At 38.7% G+C, this 27,942-nt stretch overlaps 1 protein-coding gene across 5 annotated transcripts in view; it reads right to left on the minus strand.

The window, feature by feature from the left end:
* The window catches only part of POGZ (pogo transposable element with ZNF domain), a 78,698-nt gene that overhangs the window by 35,452 nt on the left and 15,304 nt on the right, over positions 1-27,942 (minus strand). The window contains exons 1-2 of one of the 5 annotated variants that reach the window (XM_006861418.1): positions 14,552-14,678; positions 13,351-13,509 (exon numbers count right to left, since the gene is read on the minus strand). In XM_006861418.1, coding sequence (XP_006861480.1) covers positions 13,351-13,509; positions 14,552-14,675 — 283 coding nt within the window. In that variant the 5' untranslated portion in view covers positions 14,676-14,678. Of the gene's footprint in view, positions 1-13,350; positions 13,510-14,551; positions 14,679-27,942 lie in introns of those variants that run through there. The other 4 variants (XM_006861417.1, XM_006861421.1, XM_006861420.1 and 1 more) reach the window with 4 other exon arrangements.

Below are 27,942 nucleotides of genomic sequence, written 5' to 3' on the forward strand. Positions count from 1 at the left end.
CAAGCCATGGTATTCTTTATAGCTTCATATGCATGCGAAACTTGGACAGTGACTAAGGAAGACCACAGAAGAATTGATGTATTTGAGTTATGGTGTTGGAAGAAAATAGTGAATGTACAATGAACTGCCAAAAGAATAAACAGATCTGTGCTGGAAGAAGTACAACCAGAGTGCTCCTTGGAAGCCAGGAGACTTCGTCTCTCATACTTTGGACATATCAGGAGGGACCAATCACTATAAAAGAATATCATGTTTGGTAATGTGGAGGGTTGGAGAAGAGGAAGACCCCTAGCGAGATGGATTGGCACAATGGCAAACATAGCAACGATTATGAGGTTGGCCCAGGATTGGGAAGTGTTTCGTTCTGTTGTGCATAGGATTGATATGAGTTGGTACCAATTCGATGGCATCTAACAATAACAATGAAACTCCTGTTCATGTCCTTTGTCCATTTTTCTCTTTTACTACAGAGGTTGATGGATATGAATTTTATTGTAATATACATTACAAATACCTTCTACTAGTTTGTCTTATCCCATTTCTTAACTATATCTTTAATGTAGTTCTAGTATGTGGTTTCTGTTTTTTAAGTGCCAACTGAGTTCTGACTCATAGCAACCCTGGTATTTTCAATAGCTTCATATTGAAGTTGAACAATGAATAAGAAAAACTGCAGCAGAATTGATGCATTTGAGCTATGGTGTTGGCGAAGACTGTTACAAGTACCATGAACTACTAAAAGAACAAACAAATCTGTGTTGGAAGAAGTAGTCAGAATCAGAATGCTCCTTAGAAGGCAGGATGGCAAGCTGTCACATCTCAAACTCCGAACACATTATCAGGAGGGACAAATCTCTAGAGAAGGACATCATGCTAGGTAAAGTGGAGAGTCAGCGAAAAAGAGGAAGACCACCAGAGAGATAGACTGGCACAGTGGCAGCAGCAATAGGCTCAAACTTAATGATTTTGAGACGGGTGCAGAACTGGGCAGTATTTTATTCTGTTGTGCATAAGGTCCATGAGTCAGAACCAACTTGATGGCACATAACAACACTTGTCAACTCTTATTTTAATAAAAATAAGACATCAATTTCACACTGTCTTAATTACATACATTTTCTGAATATTGTTTTCTGAAAAAGCCACATAAAAGTGTTTTGCTCTGGGCACAGAGTAGGCACTCAAAGATGGTTCTACACAAATAGATATTTCTAGTAAGAGTCTAAGCTTTTTGAAAGCAAAAACTGTATCATATACTTCTTTATTATCTCATCTCATCACAAATCTAACACAAAAGCACAAAGTATGCATGGTAAAATATGTCAAATTGAATTGAAAAGAAAGTTTTTATCTTTCCTTCACAGACTGGAAGGCCACACAATTTAGTATTCTAATAATTATCACTGAAATTTCAAATATGAGCCAAGTATTTCCTGATCTACTTTACAAAATAACATGACACATACAAAATAAACAGATATTCAAAGGAAAAGATAACATATGAACATGAAAATGGGTGGAGTTAATAAATTTCAAAAAGTAGTTTTTAAATGATTCTTAAGAGTAAAAGAAATTCTTTCTATGGAAAGAGGGGAAGGAAATGCCAAACCCAGCAATCCTATTATACTGCAAATATATAATGGACAAGGATGTTCCCCACAGTACTACTTATAAAAATAATTGGGGGGAGCGGGGGCCCTAGTAAACGTTAAGCAATAGAATAACACTTACATAAAGGGCTATATAAAAAAATATAAACACCATGCTCATCTAATAGACATATAAACTGGTACATTTCTGGATGACCATTTAACAATATTGATCAAAATCCTTAAAACCTATAATGTCATTTGATTGATACAAGAGGACTTTGAAAGATGTATTCCCAGAACTAATTAAGGATGTGAGAAAAGACAGACAAAAGGCATTCACTCTAGCTCACTAAATTAGCAAAATGTCTTTTGCAATCTGCAGTTAACCAAATTGTGGGAAATATACTCATCAAAAAAGTCAGTCCATCAGGGAAAACTCCCTTCTAGAACTGAAACTTAAAAGAGAACCCACAAGCAGTCTAGTATATTCTCTGGTGACCATCTGGGTCTACTTATAAGTGTAAGTGGGAGAAATGCAGTAAGGAAGACATGAGCTGTTTGACTTTGATATAAGAGAGAAAAGAGTAAAGGCTGGCTGGTCTGAAGTTTAGGGAGTTGTGTGAACTTCTGAGCCCATGGTCATTGACCTAGCCCCCGAGGGCTAGAGCTGAGAGTGAAGTGGTCAGCTGGTCAAAGCACAGGGAGATGTGCATGAACTCCCAAACTTGCATCTGGTACCCATTTGAACTAGCTTGAATGGCTAGGGCTGAGATGACCAGAACATGACCCAATGAAAATACAGATATTTGATACTGTGATCAAGTATAAATTGATACAATTTAATGAACTGTAATTTTTTTTATGGATGCAGTTGCTCAAAATTCCAACTGGAATGGAAGGATTCTTCCTATCAAAGAGTAAGTTTGTTTCCTCATTGTACTGAACTGATGGTGGTGGTGATTTACTATGGAGTCGATTTCAACTCATAGTGATCCTGTATAGGGTTTCCAAGTCTGTAAATCTTTTTGGGAGCAGAAAGCCTCATCTTTCTCCCACAGAACTGCTGGTAATTTTGAACTGCTGACCATGAGGTTAGCAGTACGACTTGTAAATCACTATGCCACCAGACTTGTAATCACTATGCTACCAGAGCTTCTTCTACTGAGTTGACAGGGGATACACTATTCAAACATTAGCGATCAAAAATGGGAGGACAATAAATGTATGAAGTGGCTGCCTTCATGAAAGCACAAGCTTTCATGACTATGCATAGTTTCAGAACAAGGGGGATACAGTAGACTTCCTACTGAATAGTTTCCCCTCTTTTCTAGATGAATCAGGCGAAAGGGGATGGTAGATGAAGCTGATAGGAATTTATAATTCAACTGTGAGTAATTGTTAGCAGGATTGTGATTGTCACAACTGCAATTGTAAAAGATGTGTAAATAAAAGGTAGGAGTAGTTACCTTTCAAAGAGCACAGCCTTCGGTATGGATTACATCTCAATGTAAAGAAAACAAAAATCCTCACCACTGGACCAATAAACAACATTCTATCAATGGAAAAAAGACTGAAGTTGTCAAGGACTTCATTCTTCTTGATCAACTATCAACACTCATGGAAGCAGCAGTCAATAAATAAAAGGATGTATTGCATTAGGCAAATCTGCTGCACAAGACCTTTTTAAAGTGTTGAAGAGCAAAGATGTCAGCTTGAGGACTAAGGTGTGCCTGACCCAAGCCATGGTATTTTCAGTTACCTCATATACATGTGAAAGTTGGACAGTGAATAATAAGGAAGACGATAGAAGAATTGGTGCCTTTGAGTTATGGTGCTGGAGGAGAATATTGAAAGTGCCATGGGCTGCCAAAAGAACAAATAAATCCATTTTGGAAGAAGTGCAGCCAGAGTGCTCCTTGGAGGCCAAGGTGGCCAAACTTCGTCTCTCACATTTCGTACATATTGTCAGGAGGGACCAGTCAATGGAGAAGGACATCACGTAAGGTAGAGGGTCAGAGAAAAAGAGGAAGACCCCCCAATGAGATGGACTGGCCAAGTGGCAGCATTGATGGACTCAAGAGTGGCAGCAGTAAGTAGTGAGGGTGGTCCAGGATCGGGCAGTGTTTCGTTCTGCTGTGCATAAGGTTGCTATGATTCGGTACTGACTCAATGGCACCTAACAAAAACAAGTTACCTTTCATTCAGGAACAGATGTTTCCAGCACCATCATGAATGAAAAGCATAAGTGGAGAGTGAGATCCCTACCTAGAAAAATGGCAGCAGTAGAGGCGGTGGCATGAAGAGACACAGAAGCTGCAAGCTCTAGGCCCATGGACTGAGTAAGGTTGTATGCCTGTAGGCAGGAGGCTGGCTTACAGAATGAACCCTTTAGACATTTAAATGAGTATATATTTTTTGTTTTATATGTGTACATCAAATGTTTCTGCTTTGTTCATTTGTGAAATATAAGATATCAATGGGAGCCATATGGAGGAAGTAGGATACTTGGTTACAGGGAGAGGTTTCTAATCATTGAAATGAAACAAAGTATATGATTTGTTGAAAGTAAAGTTGATGATCTTGTATGTAAACCATCACTTAATTCACAATAAAAGTTTATAAAAACAGCTCATCAGAAGAACAAACAAGATGGTGAGAGGGTGGAAGTGCAATGAGGAGCTCAGTCAGCAACAACACAAAATACCGGACCAAGCAGGTTCAGGGGATGGTCCCAGAACTCTGAATCGCATATAAAGGAATATTTAGAAGCTTGGAAGGCTTACACCAAGAGGAATTTGTAGTAGAAGCAAGAAATCTATTGCTTTCTAATTCAAGGTCCTCGCTGCTCCAGGACCCGCCATCTTAGGTGAGCCCCCGTGGGGGAAACATCAGAGCAGCCACAGACGCCTGGCAGAATATGTTCATTGGTCTCTTGCTGTCTGCGCACCTCCATTCTGGTGAATAGAGGGGGTGCCTGACCAAGCAAACACCCCAGCCCCAGCCCCACCCCTGGAAGGTTCTACTACACATGCACACAGATCTCCTCAAAATTTAAAGTGACAGTTTCCACTTAAAAGCAAATGGCAGTGCAAAACAGCCACAGCCGGCTCTGAACTGCTTATCACTAGGAAAAGGCCTGAACAGGGATTGCATAGTAGGACAGGCAGACTAAAAGGAAATAGGCTGAAAATTAATTCCTGAGTTACGTCACAACAACCAACAGTGGCATCTTGAAATTTCTTTGGAACAAGAGTGAAAAGGGAAGCCCATCTCCAGATCATATCTACCTGGAGGCAATCAGATAGCATAAAAAACACCAAAATACACACCCATCTAAGTATTAAGGCCACTGACAACTCCTGAATATGCCCAAAAAAACAGAAACAGATGACCATATCAGTACATGTCCATAAATGAGATGAACTGACTGAGGCAAATGAGCTGGAGGTAGACCTACACTCCATACTGGAAGATGGGCAGGCTTTGGAAATGCCTGAGAAGGAATACAGAAAAATGATTATAAAATGTATCAAAACACTTTACAAGGGAGTTGAGAAATATAAGGAAGAAGTCAGGAAAGTGCTACAGGAACAATCTAATAAGATAGATACAGCACTGGAAACAATTCAAAACCTACAGAAAGAGGTCCAAACGATTAATATTAGAATATCAGAAATGGATAATACACTGAAAAGGCAAAGGAATAGAACTGAAGAGACAGAAGCCAGAACTAGAAGATAAATCTCTCAACGCTACTAAGAAAGAAGAGCAAACACAAAAAAGGATTTAAAAAATCTGAAGAAGGCCTAAGATTGATGTTGGACAACATGAAGAGGAATAACTTAAGAATTATCAGCATTCCAGAACAAGAAGAATCACACAAGTCCACAGAAGAGACAGTTGAAGAGCTTCTGGAAGAAAATTTTCCTAACTTCCTGAAAAGCGCTAAGATAAGCACTGTAAACAAGCTCAACGAACTCCAGGAAGGACAGACATTAAATGACAATCACCAAGACATATCATAATCAAGCTCTCCAAAATCAAAGGTAAGGACAGAATACTGAAAGCAGCTAGGGAAAAGAGAAGTGTAACATACAAAGGCAAGCAAATCAGATTAAGCTCGGATTTCTCAACAGAAACCATGCAGGCAAGAAGGCAATGGGGAGCCATATATAAAACTCTGAAAGAAAAAACTGCCACCCAAGAATCCTCTACCCAGCAAAGCTGCCAATCAAATATGATGGTGTAAACAAAACATTCCAGGAAAAACAGAAGATAAGGGATTTTGCCAAAGCCAACTCTGCAATGAAACACATTCTAAAAGGAAGTTCTGTGGACTGACAATCAACAAGAATAGACAACAACCAGAGAATGATGTACGTGGCAACATCACCCTGAACTTAATTGACAAATGGAAGAGTCAAGAACAGAATAAAATGATAACAACAGAGGATGTGAGAGGTCAGTCTATGATCAAAACAACTACAATATGAAAGAAGGTAAACACAAAGGAACAGAGATCCAGGTGGTAGGAATGTCAGGTAGATTACAGGATAAAATAGGCTGTCTTAAATGGAGGAAAGAGTTGATGGAATATAAGGTAATCACAACAGTGCAGTTGGGGTGGGACTTTAGTTTGGGTGTTGGGGAGGGCAATACAAGCAGGGTGAGGAGGCAGAAGAAAAAGATAGATAGAACACTGAGGCAGGTTTGCATGGCCCAAGTGGGACAGAAGTAAATAGTGGTACATGTTCTACCTTGGAACAACAGGGCTCTGGGATACAGAGATCTAGGTATAGCTTGAAGAGGGTAAATAATATTAAGAAGCTTAACTGTCTTATGAATATTGGTTTTCCTTGCCTACTACTGTAAAGTAGACACTTGAGTGGGATAGAAAGGAATGTCGGGAAACATGATTAGAGAAAACCTGTAGTCCCATCTTCAGCCTATAACTGATTAGAATACCTAAAAGGGGTTCTAGAACTTGCCCAGTGAAACAGGCCTCTTGCAAAGCCTTTGCAGAGTACAGGACCTTAGGTGGAATCTTGAGTTCCATCCAGAACCTTATGAGGTGGGACATTCCCACTAGAAAGGACAAGCAGATCAGCCTGGAACAGCTACTGACAAAAGATACATCTTCAAAGAAAGATCATCAGGAAAAACCCAAAACAAAAGTATGAGCATGCCTGGCTACTAGAAGAATAAGCAAGCTGTTCGCCAGGAAGCCATCAAGGCAAGCAATCAAGTTCCTTCAGGACAAACTCCCCTCTACGACTGAAACTCAAAGGGAACATACAAACAAGCATTTAAGCTTGCTGGCAACAACACTGGTCTACTGGTGAGTGGAAGAGGGGGAAAGGAAGCAATGAAGAAATGGGCTAAGTTCAACCACGGTCCACTGACTCCTGTTGACCTGGAGATGAGAGAAGAGGAAGGGCTGGTTGATCCACGGTGAGACCTGGGGACACTTGATCCCATGGACCAGGACATAGCCATAGAGACTGAAGCATCCAGCTGATATGAAGTGAGGGGAGATGCACAAGAACACCCAAACTTGCAGACAGTACCCATTTGACCTAGCCTCAATGGTTTGATCATCAGAATTCAACGAGAGGAGGATTTAAAAATAAAAAAATAAAAAGGGCAAATTGCTATAATTTGATGAACCTGACATATACTCACGGAAGGAGCTCTGGTAGCGTAGTGGTTACAAATCGGGCTGCAAACCGCAAGGTCAGCAGTTCAAATCTACCTGCTGTTCTATGGGAGAAAGATGGAAGCTTTCTGCTCCTGTAAAGGTTTACAGCCTTGAAAACCCTGTTCAGGCACACAGCCACCAGCCATACTCATGGAGGTAGTAACTCTAAATGCCAACAGAGAGGGAAAGAGTCTTCACATCAAGTAAAAATCAGTGCTATCCCCTCTGCACACAGGGTAGATAGGGTCGGGAAACTTAAGACACTGGCTACCTAAAATGAAGAGGCGATAAAGCTCGAAGTGACTGGCTTACAAGGGTTCAAGAGGGAGTTTAGTTTAAGAGTATGGGGAAAAGAAAAGTCCCCACTGAATACTTTTCATCTTGTCTAGACGGGTCTAGTGAAAAGAGATGGGGGTAAGATTCTTAGGATTAATAGTGAATAATTGTTATCATGACTAACTGCAAGTGTCACAATTGTAAAGGTAGAAGTTTTATAACAAAAACAGGGGAGTGGTTAATCTTACAGTCCAGAAACAGAGGACCCTAGGACCATCAAGGGAGAAGAGCACAAGAATGCAGGACCTTACCCACAGAAGCAACTACGCCAGAGATGGAGGCAGAGATGGGGGCAGAGGAGCGGTAGCAGCAGAGGACTCTAGAATCATGGGAAAAGAGGGACTAAGAGTTGGTGGCCAGGTGGCAGACTCAAAATGTGTTCTTTGGAGGTGTAAATTATTATACATGCCTGAGTGGTTTTTCGTGGTTAAAAAAAAAAAAAGCTACAGTGAATAGAGAGCCTGTTAACTGATGGTACATTGTTATTGTTAAGTACTGTCGAGTCGATTCCGACCCATAGTGACCCTGTATGGAGGGGATTATAATCATTGTAATGAAACAAGGTGTATGATTTGTTGAATGTAAAACTGATGATCTGCCCTGTAAACTTTCACTCAATCCACAATAAAAACCTTAAAAAAAGGAAAAAAAAAAAAAAAAAAGCTCATGAGCATGAGTGGTCATCTAAGGTGCAACTATTGGTCTTCCCTCCATGTGTGGAAGAAAGAAAAGTGATGAGGATGAAAGATGCTTGGTATCATTAGTCCAATGAAGTAATGGAACATGTAAACATCAGTCTCCATGACTGAGATCAGAAGTAGATGGTGCCCAACTACCACTACCAAGTGATTACAAGGTCCCGGATAGAGTGAAAGAAAACATAGAACAAAACTCAGAACAGACCCAGCTTACTGGTCAAGAAAAGACTGGAGGAACCTGAGACTGTGGCCCTTAAGCACTCTTCATGTTGTGGGTCAATTTTCAGCCAAGCAATAGACAGGTATATAGGTAGACAACAGCACTTATAAGGTATGCTCACTGTGGAATGGTCAATCATTTAAAATCAAAAGGGCAACATTTATCTAAGGACAAAGTTGAGAAGGGACGGGAAGGTGGGTAGAATGGAAATAGGAACCACAGGGAGGAAGTGGGATAACTGCTGTTGCACGGAGAGAACTGCTATCATTGAGATGAAATAAAGAATATGATTCACTGACTGTAAAACTGATACCCAGTCTGTAAATCTTCACTCAATTCACAATAAAAAGCTTAAAAGAAATTGTTAAAGATAAATGTTTAAGTGGGAAGATAGTCACTACATCTATAAAAAAGCATGCAAAAAATAGTGCCAATATAATCCCATTTTTGAAAATAGTAAATCACTGTTGGTGTTGTTAAGTGCCATCAAATCAGTTCCAACTTACAGGGACCCTGTATATAGAGTTTCCACAAGGAGCAACTGGCGAGTTTGAATCACCATCCATATGGTTTAAAGCAACCTTGCAGTCCAGTGGTTTATCTCACAGCACTACACCAAGACTCCAGTAAATCACTACAGAGCATATATACAAAGTAATATATAAAAGTATGTATATAAAAGAACCTGTGAAAGCCGGAATCTGTGTTAGGCAGAAACCTGTTAAAGAAGAGCTCAAATACTTCTAGTAACAGAAGACTGCTCCCTGTCAAAGGTGGAAAATGTGTAAGACCCAGATAAACAAGGCAGTCCTGCCCAGTTCTGGCTCTCACAGGTTTCACATTAATACACAGAATAAAACTCATTGCCACTGAGGGGATTCCAACTCATAGTGATCCTGTATAGGGTTTCGGAGTCTAAACCTTTACAGGAGCAGAAAGTCTCATCTTTCTCCCAGTGAGCAGCTGGTAGGTTTGAACTTGAGGTTAGCAGTTCAGTGCTTATTCTAAAGCACCAACAGAGCTCCTTTATAGGTCTTATATGCTGCTGCTGCTACTACTGATGCTATGTTCGAGCTGGCTCCAACTCATGTTGTTAGTTGCTATCAAGTCGGTTCCAACTCATAGTTACCTGCAGAGCAGCTGGTGGGTTTGAAACAATGACCTTAGGGTTAGCCACACCAGGACTCCAACTCATAGTGACCCTATATAAAGTTTCTGAGTCTGCCTGTCAGCCTTGTGGTTAGCAATCCAGTGCTTATCCTATAGCACCACCAAGGCTCCTTATATATACAGAGTAAGAGTTTAAAATAGTATAATTTAACATGTAAAAGCTAGAACGCACCAGAAATAACTTGATTTTCCAAGTTTTCTGCCCTTTTTTTTTTTTTTTTTTAAATCAATACTAAGAATCCAACCTTTTCTACTTTTAGGGCTGGAAAAGAAATTACACCGTTTTTATTATTTGCTTGTTTATTCAAATTAATGTACAGATATGTAAATTTATTAGTCAAACAAAAATTTACTTTTTAATAAAAATATCAAACATCATGGTTTTGTTTGTAGGGTTTTTTTGATGAAATTATTGAAACAAACTTCTAAGTCTTTAGCCTTATCAAAAAACTCTTGGTTTCCTTTAACTTTTCCAAATTCCTTCAAAGCCTTTATGTAACTGAAAACTTGTGTTTGACTTAAAGGCTCAGGTTCTTCTAATGGTAAGTCTTCATCATCTTCATCATCATCATCTTTAGACTGCAAGTCTACAATTTCTTGCAAGTTTATATTGTCCATTTCTGTGGCAATTTCTTTGTCAATATCAATGTAAGATGCAGCACTGACTCTGTTTTCGGAAACACCACTATAAATGTCATTTATTGCATCCTGAATCTGCATGATGCTATCGGGCTCAATAACGGTTTCATTTTGTATACTATCGCCACTGTCGAATAAGAAACCACAGTTCTTAAAGCATTTTCTTACGGTTTCTTCTTTAATCATCCTGATTGATTGCTTAAGAAATGAAATTGCATCAAGGACATCAATTTTCCCTGAAATCTCTGATGCCACCTTGTGCATTTCAATATTGGCAATAACTTTTTGAAGCAATAGCTTCCTGTAGTTTACTTTAATATTTTGGATAATGCCATTATCCAGAGGTTGTAAGACTGATGTCATAGATGATGGGAAAAAAATTAACTTAATATTGGACAGGGGCAGTGACCGATGACAAGTTGCATTGTCAATAAACAACAGAATGCTTCGATTTTGTTTTATCATGTTATTGTTAAGTTTATTTAAGAACTTTTCATAAATTCCTCCTGTCATCCAAGCATTTTTATTCCATTTCCATTCAACTGACAGCTGATTACTTTTGATATTCTTGAAGCACTGTGGTTTCTCACTCTTTCCAATTACCCAAGGTTTCTCAAATGTTCCATCTGCAAATGTGGTCAGGAGGACAGTAAGCCGCTCTTTCGAAAACCGACCCCGTGAGCATTTCTCCCCCTTCATTTTCAGTGTCCTATTAGGCAGTGCCCTGTAAAACAGAGCAGTCTCATCGGCATTTGCAATGTCTTTAGGATCATATCCCCTTATGATGTCTTTTAATTTTGTGAACCAGTTTTGAATAACATCTTTGTCAACCTCACTTGACTCCTCACAAGCAACACTGCAAGTGATTCCATGGTTTTTTTTGAAGCTTTGAAGCCACCCATTAGATGCTGAGAATCCATCAACTTTTAAAAGTTTTGCTGTTTCCTTTGCCTTTGCTTGAAGGATAGGTCCTGAAATGGGAACATTTTTGGCAGAGGCTTGAAGAAACCACTCAAAAACAGTTTTGTTGATTTCTGCATAATTTCCATCCCTTCCTTTTTTGACATTTATGTTGGTGCTGCTCATGTATTTTTCAATTATTTTATCCTTTTCTTTCATAATTGAGTAAATTTGTGTTTTGCCGCACTTGAACTTAATTACAGCTTCCTTGACGGTCTTTTTCTCTTCGGTTATCATTTTGACAACATCAAATTTTTCTCTCAGAGATAAATTTCTCACTCTCTTGTCCATGGCTGTGAAGGAATAAGCTTTTTTAAAAAAGGAAACAAAAAAGGAAATAAGTTCTTATAAAAATTAAGAAATTTATGATCTTATCTTCTTGAAAATGTGAATATCATAAACAAAAAGAAAAAGTTTCATAATTATCAACATCATTATATGATAAAAGCTATCACACTTCAGTAAAATATTTAAGAAAAAAGTTTGCGTGAGAAGACTGTTTTGCTTTTGCACACAAATTGCGTAAAGTGAGAAAATGTGTCTCTATTTTTGGGGGCAAAACAAGAAATTCTGAAGGTAAAAATTGCAAGGAAATGAAGGAATATATTTTGAAAACTGTAATAACGTGTCAAAATTACAAACAACTAAAAGCAAAGACTGAAAATTAAAGTTAAGGAAGGAGAGTAAAACATCTTAAAAAAAAAAAAAAAAAAGAGCGCTTTGTGTCATTTTAATACAAATAAAGGAATTTATTAACATCTCTTACCTTCTTTCAAACTTACAGATGTTGTTATTGACTAGTAAAAGTTTATAAGCAAAAGAAAAACCAACAAAAAGGCAAAAATATAAACAACAGACACACTCAGGGAAAAACGTGATGCACAGTATGCACTCACACATAGTAACAATGCAATAGTAAGTAGAAAACTGAGCCTTCATTCTCTGACTCTTGTACTTCTTGGAACTATTTCCAGCTTTTCATATTCGGGTTGCAATACCAATGATTTTCTGATTCCATCCACATCTTGTAGGTCCAGCTTTCAGAGAGTATTTATGAAGCTAAAGTAATGGTTATAATGGAAAATATTTGAGTTTTCCTTCTCTGACAGGATTCCGCCTTACATAAGTTTCGACTTTCACAAGTTTTAATGGGAATAGTTGTTGTTGTTATGTGCCGTGGAGTCGGTTCCGACTCATAGCGACCCTGTACAGGGTTTGAGGCTGTAAATCTTTACAGGAGCAGAAAGCCTCATGTTTCTCCCACAGAACAGCTGGTAGTTTTGAACTGCTGACCATGAGATTAGCAGCCTGATTCGTAATCACTATGCTACCATACCAGAGCTCCTTCCTTCCTTTTGATTTTTTTCTAGCTTATGTATAGCACACTCAATTTTTTGTACTAATAAATTGTTTTACTTTTAAAGGAAACAAAATAAATAAAGTCCCTCAACGATTCTATGAAGGTACCTATTCTAGTTATGAGTCTTGAGACATAAATTGCTAATAATTCATCTGCAGAATGTACAAACAGGTATCAGAAATGAAGTAAAACCCAGTAGGAAATAGCCTCTCTGATCAATAAATACACTAAATACACAAGAACTACTCTCCCACTATATTCTTGTGGTAGACAACATCCCTACCCTGTCTTCCACACCAGGGAAGCAATAACTAAATGAAACTGCCAAAGAAAATAAAGAACAAAGCTATTCTATGAAAATTCTTACCAAACTAGTAAGGCAAAAAAACCCCCAATAAATATCTTCTTAAGAAATCAGGAATTTTAGATGTCCATTTTTTCCTCTTAGAAAATCCTAAGAGCGAAGAATCTGCTGCTTGAACCACCAGCATCCAATTCAGCACTAACTAAAAAGGAACAGCATCATTTACTGAATCACTATCATATCAGAGAATCATTACTACGGTCCAACTAGTAGAAAACAACCATTATCAACTATTAGCAGATACATCTGTCCCTAAAATCTTTATTCTCTCATCCCTCTAGCCCAGGAAGAATTTCCCAATAATCCCACTTACCACTGTTGTTGGCAATTAGTGTGACAAGAGTCTTCTTGGCACTGTCGCTGTTCTGTGCCCCGCTGCTACTAACGGTGGTGGATGTAGAGAGGTGCCCAGCAACGGAAGCATGGGCAGCGATGGGCAATGGAGCCGAGACTGGCTGCTGGCTCACAGAAACTGTGGGGAAGGGGAAGCAGAGTCACTAGGGAGACAGGGACAGATGAAGCTACAGGATACTGCTCTAATCTATCCTTTCCATCTTGCGAGTCTCTTCAAAGTTTCCTGTTTTATTAGTAAATCCAACGGTTCCTCTGGTTGTTTCTACCTGTCCCTCAATTCCACCATTCAGACACAATCCCTTCTTTGTCTCACATTCCATAGTTAAGTTAAATCATGGGACCACTGAACCAAGATTTAATGCTTTTCTTATATAGCATTTGCAAGCCTCTAGGACTCAAAAAGTTTATTAACATCACCACAACTGGTATTCATTAACCATACCAAGTAAACCATCCACAGATCCTGTTTCAGCCTAAATGAATGCCATCTTCAGGTCTCAACACAGAGAAGATAAACACAAAGAAAGCAGCTGGTACAATTTGCTGGAGGGACTACCATCCACTTTCTGAATTCAGGACAATCTAGAATTTGACCAGGAAACATCACCTTAAGAAAGAGAGGCTAGCAAAAGCCTAAATTTGTACAACACTGTCCAAACACAAAAGCAATTTCTGTTCATCTCACAGAAAACAACAAGTTCAAGCTTAAAAAACTAAAGACTATGGGGACCTATTTTTTGTCTGGGTACATAAATAATAATGAGTACTGATACACATCACCACTTTGCAGTCTTACTCATAACATTCTTTGTTAAGAGTCCTGCTAGATGTTTGATAAACACTGGTTAATTTAACCTCTCAATGTTTTTAATGAGTTAAATAAAATGTTTGTAGCTTTGTAGATAAGGAAATTGACGCATTTATAGGCTAGAACATGAAGAAGAAAGTAATACCACAGCCACATGAGGCATCTCTGGATTTTAAAAACGTATTATTAAAATAATGAAATATTTATTAATGATGTACATGGTTTTCTGTGCCCTGGATTCTTAAAAGTCCTTCTTCACCACACACTTCCTTATCTAAAAGGCCACTCCAGGTCAATTTAAAAATTAAGTTCAATTTAAGGTTCACAACAAGATCAAAAGAGCTTTTGTTACCTGTAGTAGTTTTATCCATGGAATTATAATCTTCAACTACAGAGTCTTCAATGACATCGCTGATCTTCTGCCATGGCTCCAACTCCTCCTCCTCACATTCCATAAACAGGTCGGTGTCCGCCATGCTACAAGAAAAGAAAAGCTAAATAAGATATTGATCTAGAAGAGGGGAAATAGTTTTATGTAAAACATAAATCAAATACTTGCATCCAGTGGCAACTTAGTCCTTTTCTGCTCCCTCGTCTTACACCTTACCACTTACCTTCCCTGCCAATTTCCAGTAATCCAAAACTTTTATTCTAGTGATATTATAGTATAATCACTGGACATGCTACCCTCTGGAGGTTTGAGCCCACCAGCCACTCTGAAGGAGAAATATGAGGCTTTCTGCTCCCATAGAGATTTGCAGCCTTGGAAACCTCATTGTTGTGTTGCTGTAAAGTGCCATCAAGTAGGTTCTGACCCATAGCAACCCTGTATAGGGTTTCCATGGAGTAGCTGGTGAGCCTGAACCACCAACCTTGCAGTTCAAATGGCTTTGCAGTCTGATGTATTAACCTACAGCACCACACTAGGACTTCCAGAAACCTCATATAGGGCCATTATTAGTTGGAGCCAACTTAATGGCACTTAACAACATAGGGTTCCAGACTCCTGGTGTGGCACTATAGGATAAGCATAGCACTGCTAACCACAAGGACAGCAGTTCAAAAACCCACCAGCTATTCTCTGAAATCCTTTATGGGATTACTATGAGTTGGAACCAACTTGACAGAAAAAAGCAACAACAAAGGGTTTCCAGGGAGTCCTGTGTGGCACAGTGGGTTAATGCACTGGACTACAAGGTCTCTTTGAACCACAAGAACAGCGGTTCAAGTCACCAGCCACTCCTCAGAAACCCTATACAGTGTCGCTATGGATCGGTATCAACTGAATGGCACTTAACAACAAAAACAACAACAAATATTTATAGAAACAAACTACCACATATTTCTCCTGTGGAGCACCTGTTGGGTTCAAACTACTCACCTTTCTGTTAGCAGTCAACCACTTAACCAATGTGTCACCAGGGTGCCTATTAAGTATTTAGGTCCTTACAGATTTACAGTAGTTTGTATGGTGTCCAACAGATGGTGCTGTTTCCCCTGAAAATGTAAAATACTCTGCACTGCTCCAAAGAGCTAGCATAGCCAGGTGCAGTTTAGAATCAGAGTTTTACTAAGCCTAGTGTTTAACTTAATTTGAACTGTTCTTATCTTTTTAATTCCATTTTAATTATTTGTTTTTCCAAACCAAAATTACAAAGGGGAAGGATGAATGTGTAAAGAAAGAAAAAGGGAGAAGCAAATTCTTAGTTTATTATTTCATTTATATATATATATATATGTAAAGCAATGCTAGCTAGAAATTGAATTTTTAAAAACTCTATTATACAAGGTAGTCATCAAAAACATTTTGAATATCCTAATTCACTACTAGAGAAATTAAAACTTATTAAACATGTCAGAACAACACAGAAGATGTGCCTTAGTAACCTGACCTTCATGTTTGAACATATAAGCTTTTTTACAATGACAAAATACACATTGTTTCCCTTCCAGCACATTCCTTCTTCTCTTTTCCTTCCTTTTCTTTTTAAATACATTCCCTGTTACTAGCACATCTTCTACACTCTATCCAGTGAATAATCCTCTGTTCCCTCCGATCCCTAGTAACTATTATAGAAAGCTTATTGTAGAATGAAAACCTTTTCTTGAATTTTTATAATAGTAGTAGTTTCATACAATATTAGTCCCCTTACAATCAACTAATTTCATTCAGCATAATGTTCTCAGGATTCTGTTATGTGGTGTTTTCCAGATTCATCATTATTCTTCAGTATTTCATAGTATTCCATTGTGTGTATTCTACCAAAGTTTGTTCAACTATTCCTCTGATGGGCATCGAGGCTGAATCCATCTTTTTGCTATTGTGAATAATGCTGCAGTGAACATGGGTGTGTGTATATTCATTTATGTTAAGGCTCTTATCTCTTGAAGATATACCACCAAGTAGAAAGATTGCTGGATCATATGGTATTTCTACTTTCAACCTTCTGAGAAAGTGCCATACAATTTTCCACAGTCGTAGCAGCATAGAAACTGAATTTTAAGAAGATCAGTATCACAAGCACTTTTTGAGCCAAAGACAAAAATCCTTATATTTTCCAGTCTAGTTCAGACAAAAATACAAAACACTATTTTTCTAACTAATTCAATCTCACTGTTCTTTGGAGTGTAACTTTCTTAAAACTTGTAGCCAATAAATAATTAAGTATCAAACACCCACCAGAATGACTAGGTGCAAGCAAACTCCATACATATGCTGCACAAAGTGTATCTATCTGAATGCAAATTGTTATGCCTGTGGATATTTTAATAGTACAATGAAAAGGTTTGGTGTTTGCAGTGCAACTGTTTTCTCTTACACGAGGAGCTGCGGAAAAGTTCATGGAAAAATTACATTATCTTTCTAATTACATTTTTCTACAAGCTTAGACGCCCGTGTGTGTGTATGTGTGTGTGTGTAGTCTTTCTTGCCCTGTTTATGACACTGCCAAAAATAACTGGTTAGGCCTGGGCCACAGTCTGTCCTGTAACTGGTTTATTTTATGCACCTTGCGGGACTTGTCTATATCTACCACGCAAAAAAGTTTTAATGACAGGAGGGTTTGGTCAAGTATTAAGCAAATTGAATGACTGTGTACTATCAATGGGGGATTGGTCCTTGCCTTGACTTGAACAGAGAAATGTAAACCAATTCCACAGAGGTTGAGGGGGGCCCCCTAAATATCATCAAGAGCCTTCAACAGAGTGCATCACTTGGACCCGAGTCCCTGGAGTGTGAGCCTCCTAGACACAGAAGGAATGCTGTATGTACCACTGGAGATTCTGTGAGAAACTGAGAAACAGTGACAACCACAACAGAGCACAGTAGCAACGAAACAGGGAAAGCAGTACAACCAGCGGGAACCAGGAGACTAGCTTCAGAAAAGATGCAGTGGGCTTGCCATATCCATGGAGCAAGAGAACTGAGCACTTCCAGGAAGGAGGTTTAATTTCTTGTATACCTCAATACTTTTTACGTTTGTGCTTTTAGGGACTAGTCAGTCAGTGGAGCTATAGAGCTGCTACACTTGCCTCAGCAAAGCAGAGACTGAGAGAGGACTTCCTGCCTGTAGGCACAGCTGAGAAGCTCAGAGTTGTCTTGTTTCAAAGCTATCTGGATTGAAGAATTTGGTAGTGTAGGGTGGTAGCTGTATGCTCCACCACGGAGTCCTAGTGTGGCACTATGGGGTAATGTGCTAGACTGCAAAGTCAATCTGAACCAAAACATAGGTAGTGCAAATTTACCAGAGTCTCCTAGAAAAACCTATACAGGATGGCTATGGGTTGGAACCGACTCAATGACACTTAACAAAACTTTGTTTGAACTAACATCCAAATAAGGTCCATACATTGTCACTATTTGATAAGTTTCTTAAATTTCTTTTATTCTGTAGATCCTCCTTCATATTTTTTCCCACCTGCAATTCATTCATCAAAGAACCAGGTCACTTCCTGTAGCTTTCTATTGTCTACATATTATTGACTACAAACCCATGGTATTTAACTTGCTCTTCTGTATTCTGTATTTCCTGAAAATTGATAGTTGGATCTAGAAGCTTGAATAAATATAGGTTTAACTTTTTTTGGTATTTCAAGACTACTTCTTAGGAGGTAGTGTGTTATTCTTCCATCAGGAACCATGCTCAAATGCCTGGATCCAGTAATTCAGAAGAAATGGAAAAATAGTTACATATATATAAATCTATCATCCCAAAGCATAACAAGTCCCCAAACCCCACAGCTTCCATATCTATTTGGTAATTCAATGGTGTAATTCATATACAAAAAGTCGGTTTACCCTGCCTTCATTCTTTCTATCCTGTTTGATTCTTTCCCTTTATTTACTACTTTTCAAAATTTCTTGATTCAGTTATTAAGTGCCATTGAGTTGGTTCCGACCCATAGCAATCCTGTATAGGGTTTTCGAAGCTGTAAATCTTTATGGGAACAGAAAGCCTCATCTTTCTCCCGCGGAAACGCTGGTAGTTTCGAACTGCTGACCTTGAGGTTAGCAATCTAACTCATAACCACTATGCTACCAAACTCAGTAAAGCATTACCCAAGTGGTCAAAAAACTTTTTCTAAAATTATCATTACGATATAACAGATATAAACATATTAGACGTCTTAATCCACTGCAGCTATTCTTACTGAAACTCAAAATACCCTATTTTGCTAGTAAAAACTTCTTCAGCTGACTCCCAAGTAGTATTTGATAAAACCCTGAACCGCAAGGTTGGCGGTTCAAATGTACCAGCTATTCCTTGGAAACTCTATTTGCTATGAGTTGGAAATGACTGGACAGCGCTTACCACTAACAACAATCTGATATGATAAGATGTTCCAGACTCCTCTCCTACATTACAGTTCCAGGCTTACAACCAGCCATTCCTCCAAAGAGTTTTGTTCCTTTTTTGGTAGAGAATGATACTGTTAAGACCATAATCTAGATGCAAGGGACCTTCCTACTCATTTTGAATATAAAAGTGCTTTCATGACAACCTCCAACTATTAGTCAGCAATCATGAATTTTGCTTCTATGACACAAAAGTTCCTTTCTGCAACTAATTTATCTTGGTGGAATTTCAATTTGAATGACACAATATTAAAAACCTGCCACTGTTTTCTTACAAGGACTCCTTGTGGTGCTGTATGATAAGTGCTGGACTGTCAACCTCAAGGCAGTTCAAACCTACTAACCATTCCTCTAAAGAAAGATGACTTACAACCTGGGAAACCCTATACAGGGCCACTATGAGTTGGAATCAACTGGATGATGATGAGTTGAGTTGGGTTTCTATTACTCATCTATTGAGAAGCTGATTAAATATTTTAAGATTGTATTTTCTTGGATTCCAGGATACAGACAGCTCACTTCAAAGTCTCAAAATTCTCCATAACTCCTAACAAAAATTTACTTGCAGCACATAGCTAATAAAAGAGCTTTTTCAAGACAACTGGAGAAGGAAGGGGTTTTACAAAAAAGATCTACATCTTGACTTTCAAATAAACAGTTACTACCTTCAACAAGTTATTCACTGGACCAATAAACAACATTCTTATCAATGGAGAAAAGATTGAAGTTGTCAAGGACTTCATTCTTCTTGGATCAACTATCAACACTCACGGAAGTAGCAGTAAAGAGATCAGACGACGTATTGCACGGGGCAAATCTGCTGCACAGGAACTTTTTAAAGTGTTGAAGAGCAGAGATGTCAGCTTGAGGACTAGGGTGTGCCTGACCCAGGCCATTGTGTTTTCAATAGCCTCATATGGATGCGAAAGCTGGACAGTGAATAAGGAGGATCGTAGAAGAATTGATGCCTTTGAGTTGTGGTGCTGGAGGAGAATGCTGAAAGTGCCATGGACTGCCAAAGAACCAATAGATCTGTTTTGGAAGAAGTGCAGCCAGAGTGCTCCTTGGAGGCCAGGATGGCTAAGCTTCGTCTCTCCTACTTTGGACATATTGTCCGGAGGAAACAATCGCTGGAGAAGGATGTCATGCTGGGTAGGGTGGAGGGTCAGAGAAAAGAGGAAGACCTCCAACGAGATGGATCAGCCAGGTGGCATCATTGATGGACTCAAGTGTGGCAGCGGTAGTGAGGTTGGCCCAGGATCGAACATTGTTTCGTTCTGCTGTGCATGGGGTCGCTATGAGTCGGTTCCGACTCGATGGCACCTGACAACAACAACCTTCAACAAAATTTCTAAGACAAAAATCTCATTATATGGTATTCTCCATCACAATAACAGGCATAGCTGCAACTTATATCTGCAGAAAGGACACGAATCCAAATTATATACAGTTTAGGAGAGAGTGTGGTAGCGCCACAAGATCAAACAATGGGCTGTAAATCACAAGGTCTGTGGTTCGAGCCCACCAGCCATTCTGCTGGAGAAAAATGAGGTTTTCTGCTCCTGCAAAGATTCAAAGCTCTGGAAGTGCTATACTCGGTCGCTATGCGTTGGAAACGACTAGATGACACTTAACAACAACATACAGTTTAAGTACAGGGAAACCTATGACATACTGTAAAACAAGTTCATAAATAACACCATTAAGGAATCTTCATATATGCCAGTGGAAACATTTTTGATTGTCATAACGGGGGGGAGGGTAGTTGTGGTGGGTAGTGTGTACATATGTTTTACTTGCATCAATCTAAATAAAGGATAGAGGCCAGGGATGTTTCTAAAAATCTTACAATGCACAGGACTACCTGAGAATTGTTCAGCTCAAACCATCAATAGTACTAAGACTAGGAAAGTTTTATCAAATTGACTATATGTATGTTCTGGAGAGAGGGAAATGGTTTTGCTTTTTAAACTATCCCACATTCTCTAAGGTTAAGAACTGTAATTCGTTTGTTTTTTTAAAAAATATTTGTCCTTTCTGCAATAGAAATGAGGGAAACAAAGGATAAATAAAAAAATTTAATAGGATGTATATACATCAAGAAGGAGATCTGGTGGCATAGTGGTTACGAATTGGGCTGCAAACCTTAAGGTTAGCAGTTCGAAATTATTAGCAGCTCTGAGGGAGAGAGATGAGGCTTTCAGTTCCCGTAAAGATTTACAGCCTTGGAAACTCTGAACAGGGTCACTGAGTCAGAATGGACTCCTCAGTACTTAACAACAACAACATATACATCAAGCTTGTTTCTGTAATCACTTCCCCGTGAAACTTGATTTTATATTCACCTGACATGTTTTATCACTCTTATGCCTGTCCACGGAAATAAAACTGGAGAATCATGAATGTCAAGCCTCTACAATTATGGTTATCATCACTGACTCGTGAATAAGTTTTGTAAAAACAATTTCCATAGGTTTTGTCTAATCCCCATTCCACAGCTGTGGCCTCTACACTCCTCCCTCATGTTGCTTTTGCTAGATATATCAATTCTTCTTGCATGTTTCACTCTTGAATCATTCTTCAGAAGGCAGTGCAAAAACAACATGGTGCAAATTTCTCAGTTCTTTCTTATTGCTATGCTTGAACTTAAAATTACAATAGTAGCTCTGTATCTCAAAGGCAAAAGATATGACAGTTGTTCTTGTTAGGTGCCAGCAAGTCAATACCGGCTCATACTGACCCTCTGCACAAAAGAATGAAACACTGCCGGGTCCTGCAACAACCTCACAAAAGTTGCTATGTTTGAGACCATCACTGCTGCCCTGTGCCAATCCATCTCACTGGGGGTCTTCCTCTTTTATTTTTCCTGTTCCTCCACTTCACCAAGCATGGTATCTTTCTTTAGGGACCTGTCCCTCCTGATAATATGTGCAAAATATGAGACAAAGTCTGACTTCTAAGGAGCATTCTAGCTGTACCTCTTCCAACACAGATTGATTTGTTCTTTTGGCAGTCCATGATACGTTTAATATTCTCTTCCAACACCATAATTCAAATGCATCAATTCTTCTATGTTCTTTCTAATCACTGTCCTACTTTCACAAGCATGAGGATATTGAAAACACCATGGTTTGAGTCAGATGTACCTTAATCCTCAAACTGACATCTTTGCTCTTCAACACTATAAAGAGGTCTTGTACAGCAGATTTGCCTAAAGCAATACGTCATTTATAACTTTTTGACTGCTGCTTCCACGAGTGTTGATGGTTAATACGAAGGGAAAAAAAACTTCAATCTTTTCTCCATTTATATATATGGGTGCTGCTTACTGGTCCAGTTGTGAGGATTTTTGTTTTCTTGACTTTGAGGTTCAACCCATGCCAAAGTCTATGGTCTTTAATCTTCATCAGTAGTTTAACTCCTCTTCACTTTAGACAAGCAAGGTTGTATCATCTGCATATCAGGTTGTTAATGAGTCTTCCTTCAATCCTGATGCCACATTCTTCTTCATATAATCCAGCTTCTCAAATGATGTGCTCAGCATACAGACTGAATAAGTATGGTGAATGAATACAACCCTGGATCACATCTTTGCTCATTTTAAACCATCCAGTGTTCCCTTGTTCTGTTAGAACAACTGCCTCTTGGTCAATGTACAGGTTCCTCGTGAGCACAAGTTTAAGTGTTCCATAATACTCATACTTCACAATGCTGTACATAGCTCGTCAGGATCCACACAATTGAAAGCATTTGCATAGTCAATAAAGCACAGGTAAACATCTTTCAGGTACTCTCTGCTTTCAGCCAAGATCCATCTGACATCAGTAATGATACCCCTCATTCCACATTCTTAAGTTTGACTTGAACATCTGGAAGTTCTCTGTCAGTGTACCTTGGCAGCTGTTTTTGGTAATAGTTTGCAAAATTTTATTTGCGTGAGCTATTAATGATATTGTCCGATGACTTACGCATTCTGTTGGGTCACCTCTCTTTGGAATGGACATAAATACAGATCTCTTCCAGTCAGTTGGCCAGGTAGTTATTCTCCAAATTTCTTGGCATAGATGAGTGAGTGCCTCCAGTGCCACATCAAGTTTGGTGAAATATTTCAATTTGTAGTCTATCAATTCCCAGAGCCTTGTTCTTTGCCAATGCTTTCAATGCACCTTGGACTTCCTTCAGGATTATTGGCTCTTGATCATATGCTACCTCTTGAAATGGATGAACATCAACCACTTCATTTTTGTACAGTTACTCTGCGTATTCCTTCCATCTTCTTTTGATACTTTCTGTATCATTCAATATTTTGCCCAAAGAATCTTTCAATATTCCAAGTCGAGGCTTGAATTTTTCTTCAGTTCCCTCAGCTTAACAAATGTGGAGTGTATTCTTCCCTTTCGGTTTTCTAACTCCAGGTCTTTGCACATTTAGTTGTAGTATTTGAGTTTGTGTTCTCAAGCTGCTTTTTGAAATTTTCTATTTAGCTCTTTTACTTCCTTTTATCCATTTGCTTTAGCATCTTCACGCTGGAGAGCAAGTTTCAGAGTATCTTCTGCCATTCACTTTGGTCTTTTCCCTCTTTCTTGTCTTCTTAATGACCTTTTGTTTTCTTCCTGTATGATGTTCTTGATGTCATCCCAGGACTCTTCTGGCCTTAGTTTTCAGTGCATCAAGTATGTTCTTCAGAAAATCTCTAAATTCAGATGGGATACGTTCCAGGTCATATTGTGGCTCTCATGAACTTGTTTAATTTTCTTCAGCTTCAGCCTGAATTAAATATGAGCAATTGATGGTCTGTTCCAGTCTTTCCCAGGTCTTTGTTTAGGTTGTGATATAGAGCTTTTCCACTGTCTCTTTCCACATATGTAATCAATTTGATTTCTGTGTATTCCATCCGGTGAAGTCCATGGGTATACTTGTCTTTTATGTTGTTTAAAAAGGTATTTGCAATGAAGAAGTCATTAGTCTTGCAAACTTCTATCATGCAAACTCCAGCATAGTTTCTAACACCAAGGTCGCATTTTCCAATTTCTGATCCTTCCTCTTTGTTTCTAATGTTTGCATTCCAATCACCAATAATTATCAACACATCTTATTTGCAAGTTTGATCAATTTCAGACTGAAGAATTTAGGAGAATTCTTCAATTTCATCATCACTGGCTTTAGTGGTTGGTGCCTAAGTTTGAATAATAGTGGTAGTAACTGGTCTTCCTTATAGGCATAAGGATATAATCCTATCACAAATCTTGGTATGTTCTTTTTGATGATGAATGTGACGCCATTCCTCTTCAATTTGTCATTCCCTGCATGGTAAACCACTTGATTGTCAGATTGAAAATGACAAATACCAGTCTGTTTCGGCTCACTAATGCCTACGATATTGATGTTAATGCGTCCCCATTTTTGACAATTTCCAATTTTCCTATATTCATACTTTATACATTCCATGTCCCGATTATTAATGGATGTTTACAGCTGTTCCTCTGGTATGGCGATGTGGGTTAATGCGCCAGACTATAAAGCTGTTTGAATTGCAATGTCAGCAGTTCAAGTTCACTAGTCACTCCTCAGAAACCCTATATAGGGTCACTATGAGTCGGAACTGACTCGAGGACAAACAATAACAACAAACAGCTGTTCCTCTTCATTTTGAGTTGTGCCCCATCAATAAATGAAGGTCCTAAAGTTTTACTCCATTCATGTCATCACGATCAACACTATTTTGAGGAGGCAGCTCTTTCCCAGTCATATATTGAGTGCCTCTCAACCTGAGGGACTCATCTTCCAGCACTATATATGACAATATTCTGATGATGTACGGCAGTGTTTCATTACTATTTATAAGGTTTTCAGTAACTAAATATTTGGAAGTACTCAATCTTTCCTTCCTCCTAGTCTGTCTTCATCTGAAAGCTTATCTGAAAGCTGTACACCATGGTTAACCCTGCTGGTTATTTAAAATATGGGGGAGGCATAGCTTCCTGAACACCACAGCAACACTCAAGCCACCACAATATGACAAACTGTCAGCTTTATATCTCAAAGGCAAAGGTTATGACAGTATCGAGTTTAAATAACAATAGGTACTCAATAACTCATCAGTTTTGGTCTGTAGCTTGTTCTTCTGTAAACCAAACATACACAGGGCTACTTATGAAGCATCATTGACAAAAAATGTTTGGCTTAAATCTAACGAAGCTTTTAGACTTAACTTCTAGTTTACAAGATATACAGTAGGTAACTGAGTAAGTTAAACACTATCACAAGGAAATAATGAGATAAATCCAGAAGATGGGACATTCTACAAGGAAATAATCACACAAATACAGAATATAGAAAATTCTGTTATCTAGCAGGGTGGTGTTTGTATGCTACCAATTTGGTTCCAACTCCTAGCCACCCTGTATAGGGTTTCTGAGACTATAAACCTTTATGAGAGCAGAAAGCCTCATCTTTCTCCAATGGAGCAACTGGCAGATTCAAACTTCTGACCTTGCAGTTAGCATCCCAGCTAGTGACCCACTATGGTACCAGGGCTCCTTATATAACTACTAGCATAGTCTCTCTACAAATGTTAATGCCTCTCTCTCAACACACACAGACACACAAAAAATACACAGACCATACTAGATTAAAAATTAAAATAAAAACCAAGAGGCATAACAACCAGATTAACATGTGTACCTTTATTGGATCCTGGTCCATAAAAAAACTGTAAAAGACCTTTGAAGGACAACAGACACATGTAAATATACACAAGATCCTAGGTGACATGTGGGAACTATTTTTTTTTTTTTTTCTTAGAAGGTATGCCAGTATTATAGTTAAATTGCTATTGTTGTAAATGCTGTCACAAGTTGGTTCCAACTCATAGCAACCCCGCATGAGCAGCTGTTGAATTTCAACTGCCAACCTGGGGGTCAGTGTTTATCTAGCACCATACCAAGATTCTATCATAGTTATAAATGTTTGCTGTTAAGTGCCATAGAGTCGATTCCGGTACATAGCAACCAAGGAATGACTTCATGAGCTTGAATTGCCAATCTTGCAGTTCAAAGCATTAACCCGCAGCACCACACCAGGACTCCACAGTTATACTGTTGTTGTTAGGTGCTGTCAAGTAGATTCCGACCCATAACGACCCTGTACAGGGTTTCCAAGGAGCGGCTGGTGAGCTTGAACTGCCGACCTTGCAGTTCAAATGGCTTTGCAGTCTGGTGCATTTACCCACAGCGCCACACCAGGACTCCACAGCTATACAGGAGAATGTATTTATTCTAACAAATGCCATGACCCTGACTCTCAAGTGATTTGGCAAATACAAAGACATTCTGACATATTTCATGAAGCTATCAAATATGCCAGCATACTTTTTATATTTGGCACATACCAAAATGCTAAAACTTGCTGTGTCTAAGTGGTAGATTCATTGTGGTGTTGTTGTTAGGTGCCACTGAGTTGGTCCTGACTCATAGAGACCTTTATGCACAATGGAACAAACTACTGCCCAGTTCTGCACCATATTCACAATTGTTATGTTTGAGCCCATTGTTGTTACCACTGTGTCAGTTAATCTCGTTGGGAGTCTTCCTCTTTTTTGCTGACCCTCCACTTTATCAGGCATGATGTCCTTAACCAGGGACTGGTCCCTCCTGATAACACTTCCAAAACATGAGAGATGAAGTCTTGCCATCCTGGCTTCTAAGGAGCATTCTGGCTGTAACTTCTTCCAACACAGGTTTGTTATTCTGGCAGGCCACGGTACTTTTAATATTCTTCTCCAACACCACAACTCAAATGGATCAACTCTTCTACTGTCTTCTTTATTCACTGTCCAACTTTCACATGCATATAAGGCTACTTACTGAAAATACCATGGCACAGGGTCGCTATGGGTAGAGGAACTGACTTGACCATACTTAACAACAATAACTTCCATGAGTATTGATGGTTGATCAAGCAAAATGAAGTCTTTGACAACTTCAATATTTTCTCCATTTATCATAATGTTATTTACTGGGCTAGTTGTGAATTTTTGTTTTCTTTACATTGAGATACAATTCATACTGAAGGGTGTAGTATTGATCTTCATCAGTTAAGTATTTTAAGTCTCTTTGTTTCTAGCAAAAAGGTTGTATCATCTGCATACTGAAGGTTGTTAATGAGTCTTTCTCCAATCCTGATGCCATGTTCTTCTTCATATATAACACAGCATGCAAATTAAGTATGGTGAAAGTATACAACCATGGCACACAGCTTTCCTGATATTAATCCATACAGTATCCCCTTGTCCTAACAACTGCCTCTTGGTCTACATACAGGTGCCTCAGGAGCACAATGAGATGTTCTGAAATACTCACTCTTCAATGTTATCCACAGTTTGTCACAGTTCAGAGTCAAAAGCCTTTACAGTCACTAAAGCACAAATAAATATTTTTCTGATATTCTCTGCTTTCAACCAAGACCCAACTTACATCAGCAATGGTAACACCACTTCCATGTCCTCTTCTGAATCCAGCTTGAATTTCTGGTAGTTCTCTGTCAGTGTAGTGTTGTAACCATTTTTTAATTACCTTAAGAAAATTTTACTTGTATATGGTATCAAAGCTATTATTTAATAATTTTCATTCCATTAAGTCACCTCTCTTTGGAAAATGCACAAATATGTATCTCTTCCATTCAGTTTGCCAGGTAGCTGTCTTCCAAATTTCTTGGCATGAGTGAGTGCTTCCAGTGCTGCTTGTTTGTTGACAGATTGCAATTTGTATCCCGTCAAATCGTGTAGCCTTGTATTTCATCAATGCCTTCAGTACTGCTAGGACTTACTTCCTTCGGTACCATCAGTTCTTGATCATATGCTAATAGTTGAACATTGACCACTTACTTTT

This window comes from Chrysochloris asiatica, unplaced genomic scaffold, assembly GCF_000296735.1.
Source record: "Chrysochloris asiatica unplaced genomic scaffold, ChrAsi1.0 scaffold00042, whole genome shotgun sequence".
Classification (NCBI taxonomy): Eukaryota; Metazoa; Chordata; class Mammalia; order Afrosoricida; family Chrysochloridae; genus Chrysochloris; species Chrysochloris asiatica.